Source organism: Saccopteryx bilineata, chromosome X (genome assembly GCF_036850765.1).
Source record: "Saccopteryx bilineata isolate mSacBil1 chromosome X, mSacBil1_pri_phased_curated, whole genome shotgun sequence".
NCBI lineage: Eukaryota > Metazoa > Chordata > Mammalia > Chiroptera > Emballonuridae > Saccopteryx > Saccopteryx bilineata.
In genome coordinates this window covers 30,058,046-30,078,111 of record NC_089502.1, presented here as the reverse complement: position 1 = coordinate 30,078,111, position 20,066 = coordinate 30,058,046, and the positions used below count along the sequence as shown (strand labels likewise).

The window sequence follows — 20,066 nt, the reverse complement described above, 5'->3', positions numbered from 1 at the left end:
GTTTTTTGAATTTAGTTCATCCTAGTTATATTCCGACTCCCCCAAGTCTCTCTTGACTTTGGGGAGAACAGCTCCAGTGCATAGCATCAGCACATTCTGGTGACGTTACTGGCACATCAGGCACATGAAAGGGCAGGTCATTCACTGCCTCGTCCAGTGTATTATCACTACACCTCCTTCTCTTTCTTGTGCTGTTGTCTAGCAGACCACTGGAACTGGACTTGTAAGAGTCGTCCTGCTCAAACAAGCATTCTGGGGCTATGTTTTTCTTCTCTTTGCTGTTGCTCTTCTGGGCTCTCGTGGAGTTGTTTTCACCCTCAAGCAATGAATATCTCTGCTCATATTCAGACTTCTCCTCTGATTTCTTATGCCCGTCTTTAGAGTGTTCCTCCGTTTTAAAATGTTCCCACTTTGATTCCGAGGTCGGCTGACTTGAGCTAATTTCTTGATAATACACGATGATTTCATCATCATCAAGAGATCCTCCATTGGGGGCAGTTTCAAATGTGGCCATAGATTTCTCTTTCTCCTCTTTGTTTGTGGTAAGGATTTCACTGAAGCAGTCAGAATCACTACTAATGTTTTCTAACAAATCTGTCAAGTTCAACTCGACGTCTTCTGACCTTTCAGGTGAGGAAACTTGGCTCTGACTACTGGATTTGGGATATTTTACCTGGTTAGCATGGGTCTTTTCTGACAGGCAGTCCTTTCCATAAGTTGGGGTCAGCTGAACAGCAGCTTCATTTGCTTGGTCCTTGCAATGAGTTTGAAACTCCTGAGGACAAATTTTGGCATTACCCCCATTTGCCTTATTTTGTGGTTTATGCATTGGATCTTGAGTATCAGTCTTTGGCCAGTGATTTTCTTCTTGAACCTGTTCTTTACTTTGCAAGTTTTGGATTTGGTTCATGCTGGTTGAGTAACATTTGTACTTTCTCAAATTGATTTGAAATCCATTTCCTTTTGCTTGGACAGATCTCTGCCACTGATATGTGCTTGTTGGGTCACTTGGTTCTAGGCAAATAGAAGGATATTTTGGAATGTGATAATAATGATCTAATAGAAAGTCAATACACTCACATGTTTCATAGATTTTCTTTTTCCTGCCAGGGACTGTCTCAAATAATCTGTAGGGATAAGATATATTATAACTAAGATGGTCTTCTTTCTCAAGAGGCTGATCTCGAATTAATGTAATTTGCAAGGTATTATTAGAGAAAAAATTGTGGTTGAATCCATTGGTTAATAATTTTCTAGTTCTTTTTTTTCTACCTAAACGTCTTCTTCTTTTTCTTCGACGGCGGCGGGACAATTTACGTAACTGAATCCTACCCACTTTTTGTTTTCGTTTTTTGCCTGAATTGTAAGACTGGTAACCTGGCATTTTCTCCCGATTTTGAAGATACTGAGTATTTAACTGTTCTTTCTTCAGAGTCTGCACTCTGTTCCCCAGACTCTGATTAGCTTCAGGCCCTGCAGCACCTGTTTCCTGTGGGTTCACTGGTATGGATGCCTTCAAAAAATTAAAATAAAAGAGGAGGGGTTAAAAATACGACATGAAAAACTATACAGATTAAAAATTTCAATGAAAATTGGGATTTCTGACATTATTGTAAGAGATTTCTAATAACACCCAGGAGAGATCCAAATTAGGAATAATACAGTATTGCACTGAGGAAACAGGTGGGATAAACTTAAATGTCTCAGTCCAATTTGAGCTGTTACTGGTCTATGCCCATCCTTACGTTACAAAGCACCTCATGACCTTCACAGCACATCACCCTTTTTTCATTTGCTCACAAACTGGGGATATAAAGGGGAATAAGAAATGTTCTATAGCTCTCCCAGAAAATCCTAGAACAAGAAGACTGTTGGGTGAAATATGTGTCTGCAAGAGAGTCAGCTGGCTTAAAAGATAACTCGTCTTTCTGTTTTTCACTTCAGCTTCTCCCTGTGCATTGCAGGTGAAGGTGTCTCTGCCTGCCCCCAGTCAGAAACAACATGGCAAAAAGAAAACATGGCCATGACAATGGTTCTGTCTGTGGTGCTTGTGCTCTCTGCTCTGCACAGTGGCAGGGCAGGTGAAAGGTACTCCCCACAGTCTCGCCCCGTGGGAGAGTTTGTACCGTGCTTCCACTGACACCTGGTGCAAATCAGGACCCAGTGCTTACCCATCATCTGGGAGTAGAATGTGGGGACTGCAGCACTACAAGGTATCCACGGGGCCAAGAGTTAGGCATTGCGCAGATTCAAAAAGATCAATTCTTTAAATTGAGTCACCCTCGGTGGTCATTAAGGTAAACTAAAAAAGATCTGGATAACCTTATTATAAGTAAAAATGTGATATTTTTCTGATCCTGACTTCACTGTTTGATTATCCACACTACTGAGAAAAAGACTAAGCCTACAAATATATGTCAAATCAACTCTATCTACTAGTGCTACTTACTCTTTGTATAGTATTTAAAAAAACACTGAATATAGATTTTGAAATGAATAGTTTACAAGCCTTTCTAGCCTTTACCTTAGGACATCTGCTAAGTCTGATTATCTTTAGGTCACTAAGTGGGGAAAAAAACTTCCAAATTGGCATTTTCCAAACAAAACTATTGCTCTGCAATGTGAGAAATTCCTTACCAAATACTTTAAGACTAGACTAACATGAGCGTGCTATATAAAGTTATCTGTTAAAGGTTCTCCCTTCTCATTTAAACCTGTTGCAGATAAATAGACAAGTTAAGGGAAGATGTCAAAACTAACACTGACACCATCCATTTCTTCCCCCTCGTATTTTGTTACATCCATTAGGAGCCTGAAAAAGTAGATACATTAGCTATACTGCACTGCATAAAACTGTTTTGAAGCTTAGCAACACAAAATGTGTGTGACAGATGACAAGGGTAAGACACAACTCCTTGAGAGAATCTGGATACCCCTTGTGTAAACCCACAACTGGGGTTATTAGAGGTAAATAAAATGCAATGAATGCGATGTGTCTTCCATGGTATCAATTTTAAATAGGTGAGTGCTTAACTGGACAGGTTGTATCTCAGAAAGACCAGTATCTACCAAAACTGAACAATCAACGAATGGAAAGAGCCTTACTTCAATTTTCCTCAGGAGCGCCAGTAGCAACGAAAAGGCCTCCCCCCTCCTCTGAGTCAGCAGGAACTTCTTCGTCCACTCTGAAGAGCTGGGCTCCGCAGGCAGCTTGTCTCTGGCTCTGTCCCGATGCCTTGGCTGGTGTCTTTCTCTTTCCCTCTGGGCTCGCCTCCTGACCCTGGCCTTTTTCCTTTTCTCCTGGGCTTTCTTTTCCTCCTCCTTTCTTTTTCTGGACAATGATTAAAGGTCAACCATTCAGAAGGTATTTATTTGGCATTTGTTCTCCTCCCCATTCTTTCCCCACTGCAGTGGGGAGGAGAGGAGGACAATACCGACAAACAACAGATGATACAGGTTTCCAGGAATCTCTCACTACTGACCTCAGGGCCTGCAGAGACAGCTGAAAGTAAAAGACACTGTGATGCATCCATCAAAGGGGAAAGACACATAACTGAGTTGATCAATTAGAAGCATGTACAGGAGACTTTACACAGAGAATACAAAACAAAACAAAACAAAAAAACAACCAGAATTCAAAGGAGGGACCTCTAGCCCTCTTTTTCAAACCACAAGAAGGAACTACTGGACCAGCTTTTACAAGGACGTTTCGTTTTTCTTGAGATCAAAACCTACTACAAGCTGGTTTAACATAGGCAAATAAAGGTAAGTCAAGGCACTCAGAAAATCTTAAGGGTGAGAACTGGTCCTTCATACATGTTACAACATAGTACACTATCACAGAAACATACTGGCTTAGAAGAATATAGTTTGTTTTTTTACTGCTATTTTATGAAAATATAAAGTGTTTTGGTTAGGCCTTTATGAAAAGATTGGAAAAGACCAAAAAAAAAGATAATTATATGAGTGAGGACTTAGTCAAAAACTGGAGGATTATCTATTAATAAATTGCATAGTCAGTCTAGAAATTTGAGGGGAACAGCTAAATCGACTAGGCATAACTTTTGTCCAAGTTTCACAGTCTTGACCACAAGTAAAGTCTATCACCTCACCAGCCAAAAAAGTGAGAGGCACATGGAACAATACTCTTTATCTCTCTTCTTTAATGGCTGTAATTTACATAAAAGACTGGAAGAATAATCATGCAAGAAGAGGGGCCAGGAGATAAAACTGGTTTTCAGAGCCCTGAAGTTCTAGCCCATTTTTATCTTCTTAAAAAACCTTTGAAAAACCTTGTCTTAAGCTCCTAAGTTGGGAAATGATGATAAGCTCAAAGAAATAAAGATGGAGCTCCTTAAATTTGCATGAAGAACTTAGGTCAACAAGAATAGTCCCAATAAATCAATCCATGCCTTCTTGCATATGGGTTAGTTTGACTATTGACCACCCTATGGAAGAAAACATTTTCTAGACCTAAAAAGAGGTGTTTGTTTGTTTAAAGATAGAGAGAAAGAGAAATAAAGAGGGACAGACAGGATGGTAGAGAGATGAGAAGCATCAACTCATAGCTGCAGCAAGCACCTTAGTTGTCCATTGATTGCTTCTCATATGTGCCTTGACTGGGGGGCTCCAGCTAAGCAAATGACCCCTTGCTCAAGCCAGCGACCTTTGGCTTCAAGCCAGCAATCTTTGGCTTCAAACCTGCAGTCTCTGGGCTCAAGCCAGTGACCACCATGGGATCATGTCTATAATCCCACGCTCAAGCCTGTGACCCCACACTCAAACTGATAAACCCACGCTCAAGCTGGTGACCTTGGGGTTTTGAACCTGCATCCTCAGCATCCCAGGCCAAGGCTCTATCCACTGCTTTTTAAAGAAAATATTCTAGATTGGCAGGCTAGGTAAAAGTTAGTAAATTTTAGCTAAATTTGGAGTTTTTAAAAAATTCGATAGGCTAGAATTTTCACTATAAAAATTCCTAGTCCGGCCTGACCTGTGGTGGCGCAGTGGAAAAATTCCTAGTCCTTATTTTAAAAAAATCACTTCCCAGGCAGCATACTCTGGCTAGTCCCATTATTTCTCATTACTTGTTATCCTTAACAAGGACACTTACTTTTTTAAAGAATATTTTTCATTCATTTGAGAAAGAAAGGGAGAGAGAGAGAGAAAGGATAAGAGGAGGAGGAAGGAGGTGGAAAAATGAGAGGGTAAGGGAGATATAGAGAGAAGCATCAACTCATGTTCCATTTAGTTGTGCACTCATTGATTACTTCTCCTAATAGCTCCTGACCCCCTGACTGGGGGTCGAACCCACAATCTCTGGCGTTCTGAGTCCATGCTTTATCTACTGAGCTCCTTGGTCAGGCCAAGGGTACTTTTATTTTAGTGACTTGTTTCCCACTGTTTTTGTCATTTTGATTTTATAACAGCACAATTGAAAGACTATAGGCTTCCCTGGAGTTCTTCAACCTGAACCAATTCCCGCCCCCTCCCCACCTCAATGTAATCTATCAAGTCTAGCCAGTCACCCAAAGGGATAAATTCATAAATCCAAAGTAAAAACCTCTTTGTTAAAGTTGGTCTCCTTACCTTTCAGCCTCTTCTCTCTCTTTTTCTTTTCTCTTTGCTTCCTCCAGCTCTTGTAATTTTAACCTTTCTTGATTTCTTCTCCTAATAGCTCCTTCACTGAAGTGTCTGGTCTTATCAGACAGAACCTGTCCCCAAACATTTTCAAGTTTCATTATACAGGTTTGCCACTCTGTGCCAGATAAATAAACTAATATGGCCAAGGGTAATTCAAAACCAAATGAATTAAAAATGTTCTCTCGCTATCCCCATGTCCATGGTGTTCCATGCTTCTCAACTGCCTTCCAAACAGTACTGTGGGCTCCAGAATTATCTTTGGCAGAGCTCTGAGGAGCTCACTCCACCGTCATAGGTGACATCACAATACTATTACAGGCACAGGCTCTCATAGGCACAAGGTGGGCAGTGGTATATGACTGACCATTAGAGTATTTGCTATATCTTTTGTCTGACTGAAAAGCTCATAATTTTTAAATGCATGTTTTATTTTTTAATTTATTTTTCATTTTAAAAAATTAATGAATATTTATCGATTTTTTAAAATCTCTATTGATTTTCGACAGAGTGGAGGGGAGAGAGATATTGATTTGTTGTTCTACTTATTTATGCATTCATCGGTTGATTCTCATATATGCCCTGACTGAGAATCGAACCTGCAACTTTGGTTTACGGGGACAATGCTCTACCAACTTAACTACCCAGCCAGGGCTAAAGTGTACATTTTAACATAAGTAGCTTCACACACACATTCATACATAGGAAGCTACTTAAGCTAAAAGTCCAAATTCATGATAAAGATTAATTTAGAGAAAAAGAAGGGTTGAGCAGCCTCTTTTCCTCTGCTGAATTAAGGTTTCAAGAAGGAGATGACTAAGCATTCAGATATCAATAACATGAGTAGACATGAGTAGACAAACAGGTTGATATATATTAAAAGGAAAAAAATTCAAGTCTGTTGGGATTATGTTTTAACAATTTACCTAACATTTTGAAAATATAAATTGTGATCCTAATAATAAACTATTCTCCCTGTGATTTCAAACTGCGTGCATTCCTCTCTCTCAGCAATCTGTCAAATAGCATAAGCACATGAGATACTTCCATGAGAGCCATGATTCCCTGAAGAAGTTAGGGCAGAGCCCCAGATTATAACAGTAATCAGTGTAGAACACCAGTTGGCAGCATGCCTGATAGCAAACGAATGTTGAAATCAGAATTATTTTTCTTCCTAAATATCCATTTATTAATGACAACACAAATCTTTATATGAGCTATTGCTCAGAGCCTAGTGGGGACTAAGGAAATTTTTTCTAGATACTTCCTTCTAGCTTTTACTTAGAACCACCTGAAGAGTGGCAAATAAAAGAAACTCTGGCTACTTATTACCTTAATGTTACATGCCAGAGCTTTCCCATCATCCCCTTTAAGCATCAGCTTCATCCCTCGAAGGGACTCCATGGCTTTTATGAAGTCGGTTGACTCCTGGTACTGTATAAAGGCCTCAAATGTCTGCAAGCTGGAGCTAAAACGCCCAAAGCTTCCACCAGTCATCACCTCTCTGTAGGGGTCAAGCATAGGAATATCCACATTCTTGATCTTCCCAAAAGTTTCAAAGACCACCCGAAGGATCTCTTCACATGGCTTCTCTCCACTGGAACCTTTAGGTGCAAACCACTTGCAAGGCAAGCCTTTGAAATGTATGGAATCTGGGCGCTCATCAGTCCTGTCACTGGATGGGAGCTCCTCTTCTTTGGGGAAGTGCTCCAACTCTCCCTGGGCATCCGTAGCCACTATTTTTAAGTCTGTTTTCAAGCCACTTAGCTTGATGATCTTCCCATGTAATTTTGCCTTCAGGATCTGAACCAAACTTTGTGTTTCAGCCTCCCCTTCAAATCGGATGAAGTCCTTTGTACTCTTGGAGAGCCGAACTGTGGTGAACTGATCAGGGCAGATCAGGATTTTCAGCTGGTTAAGAACTTCCCAGTTCGAGAAAGGCCTGATAGATTCTGTACTCTCTGGGAGCAATACATTGATTATCAATTTTGCTATGGGCTTGAGGTAAAGGTGCTGAGATGCACACAGCTCTGTTGCCTCAGAGTTGTCATACACCACTGTGACCGGCATCGTATTCTCAGGACACCTTGGCGGGCAAAAGAGAACATTTCAAACAAATGCAGCAAAACACAGATTTGGATTTTGAATGGTGCTAGCATTTGCTGGACTTAGCTCAAACTGAGAGGGAAAAGTATACTATAGGGAGACTTAAGACAATAGCTTATATTTGTTTAATGTGCATTAGAGGTTTCAAAGAGTTTCCATGTACTGTCTCAGTACCCCTAACTGTAAAACAGAAATATTAGTTTTCGGGTGTGTGTGTGTGTGTGTGTGTGTGTGTGTGTGTGTGTGTGTGAAATACGCGAGTACATGTGAAATCCTCAGAATAGTGCCTAGGACATAAGACATTCTCAATAAACATAAACTATGACTATTGTTTGTACAACTTTATCTCATTTGATTCATGAAGCAACCTGTGGGTGGGAATTCTCACGCTTGTTTTACTGATGGGAAAATTCAGACAGATTCAAGAAAATGAAATCAGTTGCCTATACATTGAGTCCCTAAGATTCCAAATCTCCAATCTATTGTATACCTGATCTCATAATATCATGTCCCATAAAACCTGCTGGTGGTGGCAGTTACAGGGCAAGGGTAAAACCCATTTGGCACAGTCACGAACATGCACCCACACATCTGATTTAGCATCTTTTGTTCAGGTGGTTTCTAAGTCTTATATGCACTTATCTATTCTTTTAAAAAAAAGATTATATTGATTTTAGCTAGAGAGGAAGATAGAAAGAGACAGGAACACTGATCTGTTTCTGTATGTGTCCTGACAGGGGATCGAACTGGCAACCTCAGTGCTTCAGGACGATGCTCCAACCAACCAAGCTATCTGGCCAAGACTGCACGTATCTATTCTAATTACTGCAGTCTACGGACTTTAACTAAACTGAACTCTAAGTTCAAGTGAAGAAGAGGAAACCTTTTCTAATAAGTGACAAAGTAAGTTTGTCCTGTACTTTGGACTAGAAAACCCCTAAAACATGACTGCTGTGGGCATTTCATATTAACAAACTCTTTTAAACCGTCCCAAGGTGAATTATATCACTAATACTGGGAAATGGGAATTTCTTCTTCTACTTGCTGACTTGAAGTCCCATAAAAGACCTTCCCCCACCAAAAGTAGATGTACTCAGAATATACATCACTTGATTTCTTTTCTTTTTTTTTTTAGTGAGAGAGAGAGGGAGAGAGAGAGAGAGAGAGAGAGAGAGAAGGACAGATGGGGACAGACAGACAGGAAGGGAGAGAGATGAGAAGCGTCAACTCAGAGTTGCGGCACCTTAGTTGTTCATCGATTGCTTCTCATATGTGCCTTGACCTGGAGGTTCCAGCCAAGCCAGTGATCCCTTCCTCAAGCCAACGGCTCCACGCTCAAGCTGGTGAGTCTGTGCTCAAGCTGGCAACCTCGGGATTTCAAATCTAGGTCCTCAGCATCCCAGCCCAAAACTCTATCCACAGCGTCACTGCCTAGTCAGCCTAATTTTCTCATTAATGTTAACTTTGGGGACGTTTAGACCCAAATATATATATAGCCAGATGATGAAAATTCTAACACAAAATTTACTACTAACCCTCAGTTAACATTATAGGTACATATTTCTTTAATAACTGTCCTTGAAGGACAGTTCAAGTCAATCCCTTTAAGGAGACAGTTTGCATAAACTGGTTTTTAAAAAGGCCACCAAGCTGGGAAAACTGGAAAGCCACATGCAAAAGAATGAAACTGGACTACAGTCTCTCCCCCTGTACAAAAGTTAACTCAAAATGGATCAAAGATCTAAACATAAGACCTGAAACAATTAAGTACATAGAAGAAGACATAGGTACTCAACTCATGGACCTGGGTTTTAAAGAGCATTTTATGAATTTGACTCCAATGGCAAGAGAAGTGAAGGCAAAAATTAATGAATGGGACTACATCAGACTAAGAAGTTTTTGCTCAGCAAGAGAAACTGATAACAAAATAAACAGAAAGCCAACTAAATGGGAAATGATATTTTCAAACAACAGCTCAGATAAGGGCTTAATATCCAAAATATACAAAGAACTCATAAAACTCAACAACAAACAAACAAACAATCCAATAAAAAAATGGGAAGAGGATATGAATAGACACTTCTCCCAGGAAGAAATACAAATGGCCAACAGATATATGAAAAGATGCTCATCTTCTTTAGCTATTAGAGAAATGCAAATCAAAACGGCAATGAGATACCACCTCACACCTGTTCGATTAGCTGTTATTAGCAAGTCAGGTAATAGCAAATGTTGGAGAGGCTGTGGAGAAAAAGGAACCCTCATCCACTGTTGGTGGGAATGTAAAGTAGTACAACCATTATGGAAGAAAGTATGGTGGTTCCTCAAAAAACTGAAAATAGAACTACCTTATGACCCAGCAATTCCTCTACTGGGTATATATCCCCAAAACTCAGAAACATTGATACGTAAAGACACATGCAGCCCCATGTTTATTGCAGCATTGTTCACAGTGGCCAGGACATGGAAACAACCAAAAAGCCCATCAATAGATGACTGGATAAAGAAGATGTGGCACATATACACTATGGAATACTACTCAGCCATAAGAAATGATGACATCGGAACATTTACAGCAAAATGGTGGGATCTTGATAACATGATACGAAGCGAAATAAGTAAATCAGAAAATTCAGGAACTGTATTATTCCATACGTAGGTGGGACATAATAGTGAAACTAAGAGACATTGATAAGAGTGTGGTGGTTACGGGGGGGAGGGGGGAATGGGGGAGGGAAAGGGGGAGGGGGAGGGGCACAGAGAGAACAAGATAGAGGGTGACGGAGGACAATCTGACTTTGGGTGGTGGGTATGCAACATAATTGAACGACAAGATAACCTGGACTTGTTATCTTTGAATATATGTATCCTGATTTATTGATGTCACCCCATTAAAAAAATAAAATTATAAAAAAAAAAAAAGGCCACCAAAAGCAATATCTAAGATATTACGTTCTAGAAATTCTGACAGCAACACCGAACTCTGACAATATGAGCATAAACATGTTCCCTTCTCTACAACATTATCAAAATAATAAAATAGAGAAAAAATCCAGTAAGTTTGCTGCAATTAAGAGTCAACACTAAGCTCCTTTAGGAGAAAGAAGTCACTTGGAATTCAGTTAAGATATACTAACCACCAAATTCATCTATAGTAGATAGGTATTTCTTCAGTTTATATATATATATATTGTTTGTTTGTTTTGTTTGGGGGGGTTTTTTGGTTGTTGTTGTTTTTTTTTACAGTGACAGAAAGAGAGTCAGAGAGAGGGATAGATAGGGACAGATAGACAGGAACAGAGAGAGAGAGGCATAAATCATCAGTTTTTTGTTGTGGCACTTTACTTGTTCAGTGATTGCTTTCTCATACATGACTTGACCGCGGGCCTTCGGCAGATTGAGTAACCCTTGCTCCAGCCAGCGACCTTGGGTCCAAGCTGGTGAGCTTTTTGCTCAAACCAGATGGGCCCGCGCTCAAGCTGGCGACCTCGGGGTCTTGAACCTGGGTCCTCCGCATCCCAGTCCGACGCTCTATCCACTGCGCCACTGCCTGGTCAGGCCCATTTATATTTATTTTTAAATTGATTGTGTTGACATGGTTACAAGTGTCCTACTCGATATGACACCCTCTACCCCCCATACCAAGCCCCCACACCGCATCCATTCCAACTTCACATTTTTTGCCTTCTCCCCCACCTCCATCCCCCTTCAATGGGTATTTATTTATACAATCTGATATAAAGCAATGTTTGAAAAAATATTCCAGTTAATCACTTCAAAGTAATCAGGATTGTCATGCTCTCCATTTATTCCAGTGATAATGCCTTTGTTTTAGACATTTTAGAAGCTTCCCTGGGATTGAGTTCAGAATTGTTTTAAATAGCCTTGATGAAGGCATGCTTCAAAATTCTTTTATTATGGATTTGATATTCAGAAATCATCAAAAATTATCTAGAATCAAGAATGTTGGATAAAATGGATTACTAAAATAATGAATTGGCTTATAACTATACCCTTAGAAGGCGATTCCAAGAAAGGCACTGATTAGGGGACTGGAAGATGGCAGCGGAGTAGGTGGATGCACAGACACCCAGCTCTCAACACCAAACTGGAATACAAATCAATTTAGAAAAAATCAGCATGAAAAACCAACACTGAACTGCAAGAACAGCTCTCAAAAACCAAGGAGCAAAGAGGAAGCCACAATAATCCTGGTAAGGAGTGCCTGAATCTCCTCTGCTTACAGGAAGGGAAGGAGGGGGGTGAGGCTGAGAGCCCAGAGAGGATTTCACAGAGGAAAAAGAGCAGAAACTACTGCTCACAGCCACTTACCTGGCGACCAGGGAGCAAGGTGGGTTGAAAAGACCAGCTTATCTCCCAAGTGGAAAAGACAGGGAGAGGGACAGACTGTGAGGGGCTAAGGTATGCAAGAAACAAAATAAAAAAGCTGACTCATTCGTGCTGGAGGCGGCCATAGCTGGGGGAGGGACTGAACCTTTCACAAAACAGAGCTGAAGTGCTTCCGGATCAGAGATCTCTGGACATCTATCCAGCTCCAATCAGCACAACAAGACACAGCTGAAAACAAGAAGTGCAGAGGAGGGGCAGTAACTCAGGTCTCCATGGAGATCTGAGATACACCTCCCCCTACTGAAGCTGAGAAAAAACCCTGCCCCCAGTGAGATTAGTTGGAGGAAGAGACCTTCATCGTCTCAGGTTACACCCACAGCATTCCTGGATACAGTTTCAAGGAAGCCCCCTGCTGAGATCAGTTAACAAGACTATCACCTGTTAAGAAAACAAACAAATCAAGACTTCAAAGCTGCCCAAATCCGAAAGTGGATTACAAATAATAGCTGATACCAACCCACGAAGACCTAAAAATAACACAACTGAAAACTGGAGGCAGACAACACCAAGCCTAGACTCAATCAACTCTACAAATAAAAAAAAAAAAGAAGAAGAAGATGAGAAAACAAAGGAGTGCAATCCAAATGAAACCACAAGAGACACTTTCGAGAGATGAACTGAGTGATATGGAAATAATCAAACTTCCAGATGCGGAGTTCAAAATAATGATTGTAAGGATGCTTAGGGATCTTAGAACAACAATGGAGGGGGAGTTTGAAAACCTAAATAAAGAAATAGCAAGTATAAAAAAGAATCAGTTGGAGACGACAAATACAATATCAGAAATAAAGACCACAATGGAAGGAATTAAAAACAGGATAGATAGAGCAGAGGATCGAATCAGCGAGTTAGAAGACAACTGGAATGAAGGCATGAAAGCAGAGAAGAAAAGAGAAAAAAGACTCAAAAAGTCAGAGGAAACTCTTAGAGAGCTCTGTGACAACATGAAGAGAAATAACATCCGCATCATAGGGGTTCCTGAAGAAGAAGAAAAAGAACAAGGGATAGAGACTTTGTTCAATCATATCATAGCTGAAAACTTCCCTAAATTAATGCAAGAGAAACTCTCACAAATCCAAGAAGCACAGAGGACTCCATTAAAGAGAAACCCAAAGAAACTTACACCAAGACACATCATAATTAAAATACCAAAGCTAAGCGATAAAGAGAAAATATTAAAAGCTGCAAGAGAAAAAAAAGTTATCACCTACAAAGGAGCCCCCATAAGGATGACATCTGACTTCTCAACAGAAACACTTGAGGCCAGAAGGGAATGGCAAGAAATATTCAAAGTAATGCAGAACAAGAACCTACAAACAAGACTACTTTATCCAGCAAGGCTATCTTTTAAAATTGAAGGAGAAATAAAAAGCTTCCCAGACAAAAAACAACTCAAGGAATTCATTACAACCAAACCAATGCTGCAGGAAATATTAAGGGGCCTGGTGTAAACAGATAAAGTGGGAAAAGAATACAGAAAAAAAAAAAAGAAAAAGGAATACACCTTTAAAGAAGAAAATGGCAATAAACAACTACATATCAATAATAACCTTAAATGTAAATGGATTAAATGATCCAATCAAAAGACATAGGGTAGCTGCGTGGATAAGAAAACAGGACCCATACATATGTTGTCTACAAGAGACACACCTTAGAACAAAAGACACACACAGATTGAAGGTAAAAGGATGGAAAAAAATGTTTCATGCAAACGGAAATGAAAAAAAAGCTGGGGTAGCAATACTTATATCAGACAAATTGGACTTTAAAACAAAGGATATAGTAAGAGATAAAGAAGGCCACTACATAATGATAAAGGGAGTAATCCAACAGGAAGATATAACTATTATAAATATCTATGCACCTAATATAGGAGCACCCAAATATATAAAACAGACTTTGATGGATTTAAAGGGCGAGATCAACAGCAATACTATAATAGTAGGGGATTTCAATACCCCACTAACATCACTAGATAGATCCTCAAGAAAGAAAATTAACAAAGAAACAGCAGACTTATTGGAAACACTAGATCAACTCGATTTAATAGATATCTTCAGAACCTTTCACCCTAAAGCAGCAGAATATACATTCTTTTCAAGTGCTCATGGTACATTCTCTAGGATAGACCACATGTTAGGGCACAAAAGTGCTCTCAACAAATTTAAGAAGACTGAAATCATATCAAGCACTTTCTCCGATCACAACGGCATGAAACTAGAAATGAATCACAGCAGAAAAGCTCAAAAATTCTCAAACACATGGAAACTAAATAGCAGGGTGTTAAATAATGAATGGATTAAGAATGAGATCAAAGAAGAAATAAAGAAATTCCTAGAAACGAATGACAATGAGCATACAACAACTCAAAATTTATGGGACACAGCGAAAGCAGTGCTGAGAGGGAAGTTCATAGCACTACAGGCATACTTTCAGAAGCTAGAAAAAGCTCAAATAAACAACTTAACCCTGCATCTAAAAGAATTAGAAAAAGAACAGCAAGTAAAGCCCAAATGTAGTAGAAGGAAGGAAATAATAAAGATCAGAGCAGAAATAAATGACATAGAGGCTAAAGAAACAATACAGAAGATCAATGAAACTAGGAGCTGGTTCTTTGAAAAGGTAAACAAGATTGATGCACCTTTAAGTAGACTCACCAAGAAAAAGAGAGAGGACTCAAATAAATAAAATTAGAAATGAGAGAGGAGAAATAACAACTGACACAACAGAAATACAAAATATTGTAAGAAAATACTATGAAGAACTGTATGCCAAAAAACTAGACAACCTAGATGAAATGGACAAATTCCTTGAAACGTACAATCTTCCAAAAATCAATCTGGAAGAATCAGGAAACCTAAACAGACCAATTACACCAAAGGAGATCGAAACAGTTATCAAAAAACTCCCAACAAAGAAAAGTCCGGGGCCCGATGGCTTCACAACGGAATTCTACCAAATATTCAAAGAAGAACTAACTCCTATCCTTCTCAAACTATTTCAAAAAATTCAAGAGGAAGGAAGACTTCCAAACTCCTTTTATGAGGCGAGCATAATTCTGATTCCAAAACCAGGCAAAGACCACACAAAGAAAGAAAATTATAGGCCAATATCTCTGATGAATATAGATGCTAAAATCCTCAACAAAATATTAGCAAACCGGATCCAACAATATATGGAAAAAATCATACACCATGATCAAGTGGGATTTATTCTGGGGAGGCAAGGCTGGTACAATATTCGTAAATCAATCAATGTGATTCATCACATAAACAAAAAGAAGGAGAAAAACCATATGATAATTTCAATAGATGCAGAAAAAGCATTTGATAAAATCCAGCACCCATTCATGATCAAAACTCTCAGCAAAGTGGGAATACAGGGAACATACATCAACATGATAAAAGCCATCTATGAGAAACCCACAGCCAACATCATACTCAATGGGCAAAAATTAAAAGCAATACCCTTAAGATCAGGAACAAGGCAGGGGTGCCCCCTTTCACCACTCTTATTTAACATAGTCCTGGAAGTCCTAGCCACAGCAATCAGACAAGAAGAAGAAATAAAAGGCATTCAAGTTGGAAAAGAAGAAGTAAAACTATCATTATTTGCAGATGATATGATATTGTATATAGAAAACCCTAAAGTCTCAGTCAAAAAACTACTGGACCTGATAAATAAATTCAGCAAAGTGGCAGGATATAAAATCAATACTCAGAAATCAGAAGCATTTTTATACACCAACAATGAACAGTCAGAAAGAGAAATTAAGGAAACAATCCCCTTCACAATTACAACCAAAAAAATAAAGTACCTAGGAGTAAACTTAACCAAGGACACTAAAGACTTGTACTCGGAAAAAAACATTGACAAAAGAAATCAAGGAAGATATTAACAAGTGGAAGCATATACCGTGCTCATGGTTAGGAAGAATAAACATCATTAAAATGTCTATATTACCCAAAGCAATTTATAAATTCAATGCAATACCAATTAAAATACCAATGACATACTTCAAAGATATAGAACACATATTCCAAAAATTTATATGGAACCAAAAAAGGACACGAATAGCCTCAGCAATCTTAAAAAAGAAGAATAAAGTGGGAGGTATCACACTTCCTGATATCAAGTTATACTACAAGGCCATTGTACTCAAAACAGCCTGGTACTGGCATAAGAACAGGCATATAGATCAATGGAATAGAACAGAGAACCCAGAAATAAACCCACAGTTCTATGGACAACTGATATTTGACAAAGGAGGTAAGACAATACAATGGAGTAAAGACAGCCTCTTTAACAAATGGTGTTGGGAAAATTGGACAGCTACCTGCAAAAAAATGAAACTAGATCACCAGCTTACACCACTCACAAAAATAAACTCAAAATGGATAAAAGACTTGAATGTAGGCCATGAAACCATAAGCATCTTAGAAGAAAACATAGGCAGTAAGCTCTCCGACATCTCTTGGAGCAATATATTTGCTGATTTATCTCCACGGGGAAGTGAAATAAAAGACAGGATAAACAAATGGGACTATATCAAACTAAAAAGCTTTTGCACAGCTAAAGACAACAAGAACAGAATAAAAAGACAAACTACACAATGGGAGAACATATTTGACAATACGTCTGATAAGGGGTTAATAACCAAAATTTATAAAGAACTTGTAAAACTCAACACCAGGAAGACAAACAACCCAATCCAAAAATGGGCAAAAGAGATGAATAGACACTTCTCCAAAGAGGACATACAGATGGCCAATAGGCATATGAAAAAATGCTCAACATCACTAATCATTAGAGAAATGCAAATTAAAACCACAATGAGATATCACCTTACACCAGTCAGAATGGCGCTTATCAACAAAACAACACAGAATAAGTGCTGGCGAGGATGTGGAGAAAAGGGAACCCTCCTGCACTGCTGGTGGGAATGCAGACTGGTGCAGCCACTGTAGAAAACAGTATGGAGATTCCTCAAAAAACTGAAAATCGAACTGCCTTCTGACCCAGCTATCCTATTTTTAGGAATATACCCCAAGGACACCATAGAACGGCTCGAAAAGGAGAAATGCACCCGCATGTTTGTGGCAGCATTGTTCACAATAGCGAAGATCTGGAAACAGCCCAAGTGTCCGTCAGAGGACGAGTGGATTAAAAAGCTTTGGTACATATATACTATGGAATACTACTCAGCCATAAGAAATGATGACATCGGATCATTTACAATAGCATGGATGGACCTTGATAACATTATACGGAGTGAAATAAGTAAATCAGAAAAAAAAACTGAGATGAATCCATACATAGAAGGGACATAAAAATGAGACTCAGAGACATGAACAAGAATGTGATGGCAACAGGGGCGGGAGGGTTGGGGGAGGGGGGAGGGGGTGAAGAAGGAGAGAGGGGTTAGGGGAGGGGAGGGGCACAAAGAAAACCAGATAGAAGGTGACAGAAGACAATTTAACTTTGCGGGAGGGGTATACAGCACAATCAAATGTCAAAATAATCTAGAGATATTTTCTCTCAACATATGTACCCTGATTTATCAATGTCACTGCATTAAATTTAATAAAAAAATATTAATATTAAAAAAAAAAAAAGAAAGGCACTGATTATATTTTTCAATGAATGGGTACACTGCTGGAATGGGTATAGAGCTTTGAAAAAATAACAGCTTGAAGGACAACATTCATTTGAATATTATGGTATAACAGTTGTAAAAATGATTCTGATACTCTAACCCTCCCTGGATCTACAGCCTTTGTAATGTGACTTTGAGTTATTGCTAACAAGAGACAGTCTATTTTTTTCCCCAGCCCTTGAATATAAGCTGGGTTGTTTTAGGGGTTTTTTTGTTTTGTTTTGGGGGTTTTTTGGTAGCTCTTGTTTTTTTGTTTTGTTTTGTTTTGTTTTTTGCCAACAGAATGTAGCAGAAGTGATTGAATAGCCCTTGACAGCCTAGTTGTCAAGTGGTTCTTACTCTCCTGGAACCTTAACATGCCTTGAGTACAAATCTGAGCTAGCCTGTTGGAGGCTGAGAGGCCAGTAGAAGAAGAGCCCACTTATGACAGATGACCATCCCAGTCAGCTGGCTCCCAGTCAGCCAGCCAACTCACCACTGGCACTTGCGTAAGCCCAGCCCAGATCAGCTGGAGCCTTCACAGATCAGCAGAACAGTCCTGCCAACCTACAGACTTGTGAGAACTAATAAATGGTCATTGCTTAAGCCACTAAGTTTGGAATAGTTTGTTATACAGCAATAGCTACCTGATAATACAAACACAGTTTCAATTAGTTTCAAGACATACAATTCCACTTAATAGTTTTCACAAAAATAAAAATTATAAAGACCCATTCTTAAGAGAGTTTTGGAAAGAAAAAAGACACACCCTCATATCTTGCTAGAAATATTGTAAATTAGTTGAATATTTTTCTAGAATAATTTAGAAAGACAAAGCAAGAATTATAAAAATGCTTACTTTGTCTGATCCAGGAATCTGCTCCAGAAACTTTCCTAAGGAAATAATTTTAAAAAAGAACAGGTTCAAAGCTGTTGATTGGTGTCATTTTTTAACAAAACATACTATGTATTCATAGAAATGAAGTTTAGAAAATTGAGTTATGATCTTTATGACAAAGTGGTTTTAAAAGTTTTTATTTATTCATTTTAGGGAGAAGAGAGAGAGAGAGAAGGGGGGAGGAAAAGGAAGCATCAACTCCCATATGTGCCTTGACTGTGCAAGCCCAGGGTTTTGAACTGGTGACCTCAGCGTTCCAGGTCGACGCTTTATCCACTGTACCACCACAGGTCAGGCCTGGCAAAGTGGTTTTAATAAAACTTCTCTGCTGACTTAATCAAACTTTTAATAGATGCATTTGTAGTCACTCATTTAAAATTATGCTCAACATAAACTGATTTTATTTAAAACTTTAATTTCTTATTGTACTCAAGATTAAATTTACAAAGATTACTAAAAACGATCAACTTTTAGAGATTGAGGATATGCCTCCTAACCTTCACAAGGGTGACTTCTACACAATAGACCAGGTTTCTCTATTTTAGCCAGCTCTCTCTGCTTTCCTGAAGTGTGTAATAAAGGTTGTCCAATATATAGAGAAATGTGTCAAATACTATTTTACAGTGTTTAATGTACTATTGTATTTTTGACATTTAAAAAATGGCTATCATTTCCATCTCACAGTGAAGCAAAAATAAGTAGTAAATTCTACAGCAAAGGTCACAACCCGATGACCACATGAACAGCAAGATGGTCTCAGTGAGCAAAGAATACTGAGCAGAGACTGAGGGACACGTCCTGCCGAAAGGGGTGCTGCTCCTCAGCACCAGCTGCAATGAGGGAAAGAGGGAGGAGTGTGGCCTTTACTCCGAGAGGCCAGAAATCTAGGTTTTTATGTGAAATCTAATTTTCAGATGTTGGCAACTGTTTAACACAATTTAAAAGCACTGTGAAGTGTGAATAAATATATCTGCAGGTCTCATGGGTTTGCCAGTCTATGAGCTCTGCTCTATAGTTTATCTTTTCACAGTCATTTCTCCAGTGAGAGGACTCTACACCTAGATTAAGAAGCATTTAAGTTACTTTCTTACCTTCCCAAGAGGACCGAGTTGTTTTTCAAAACGAAAAACTGGCCTCCCTTAAAGTCCTCAGCTCAGATTCCTGATTCCCAACAGCAGCAGCAACAAATTAAACATGTTCTTCTCGTATCTTCCTCAGTTGTTCATGGGTTTTAGATCCTAAAATTAAATATTTATGAACATTTCATTTTAAAATACTCTCCCAGAACAAAGAACTAATTTTTTAATCTTATTTTTTAAAATTATTGAGGCTGTAGTGTGTACCAAGAGGTAAGCTTTTCACATATGCCACGGCTTC

At 39.0% G+C, this 20,066-nt stretch overlaps 1 protein-coding gene across 1 annotated transcript; it reads right to left on the bottom strand.

Annotated features, from left to right (window-relative positions):
• Nucleotides 1-19,856, bottom strand: LOC136317490 (A-kinase anchor protein 17B-like). The gene is made up of 6 exons (XM_066250214.1): nucleotides 19,781-19,856; nucleotides 18,651-18,685; nucleotides 6,973-7,726; nucleotides 5,590-5,714; nucleotides 3,106-3,331; nucleotides 1-1,513 (listed from the first exon to the last, which is right to left on the bottom strand). The coding sequence occupies exons 3-6, from the start codon at nucleotides 7,708-7,710 to the stop codon at nucleotides 26-28; spliced, it is 2,577 nt and encodes an 858-aa protein (XP_066106311.1). The 5' UTR covers nucleotides 7,711-7,726; nucleotides 18,651-18,685; nucleotides 19,781-19,856; the 3' UTR covers nucleotides 1-25.
• Nucleotides 19,857-20,066: the final 210 nt, after the last annotated feature.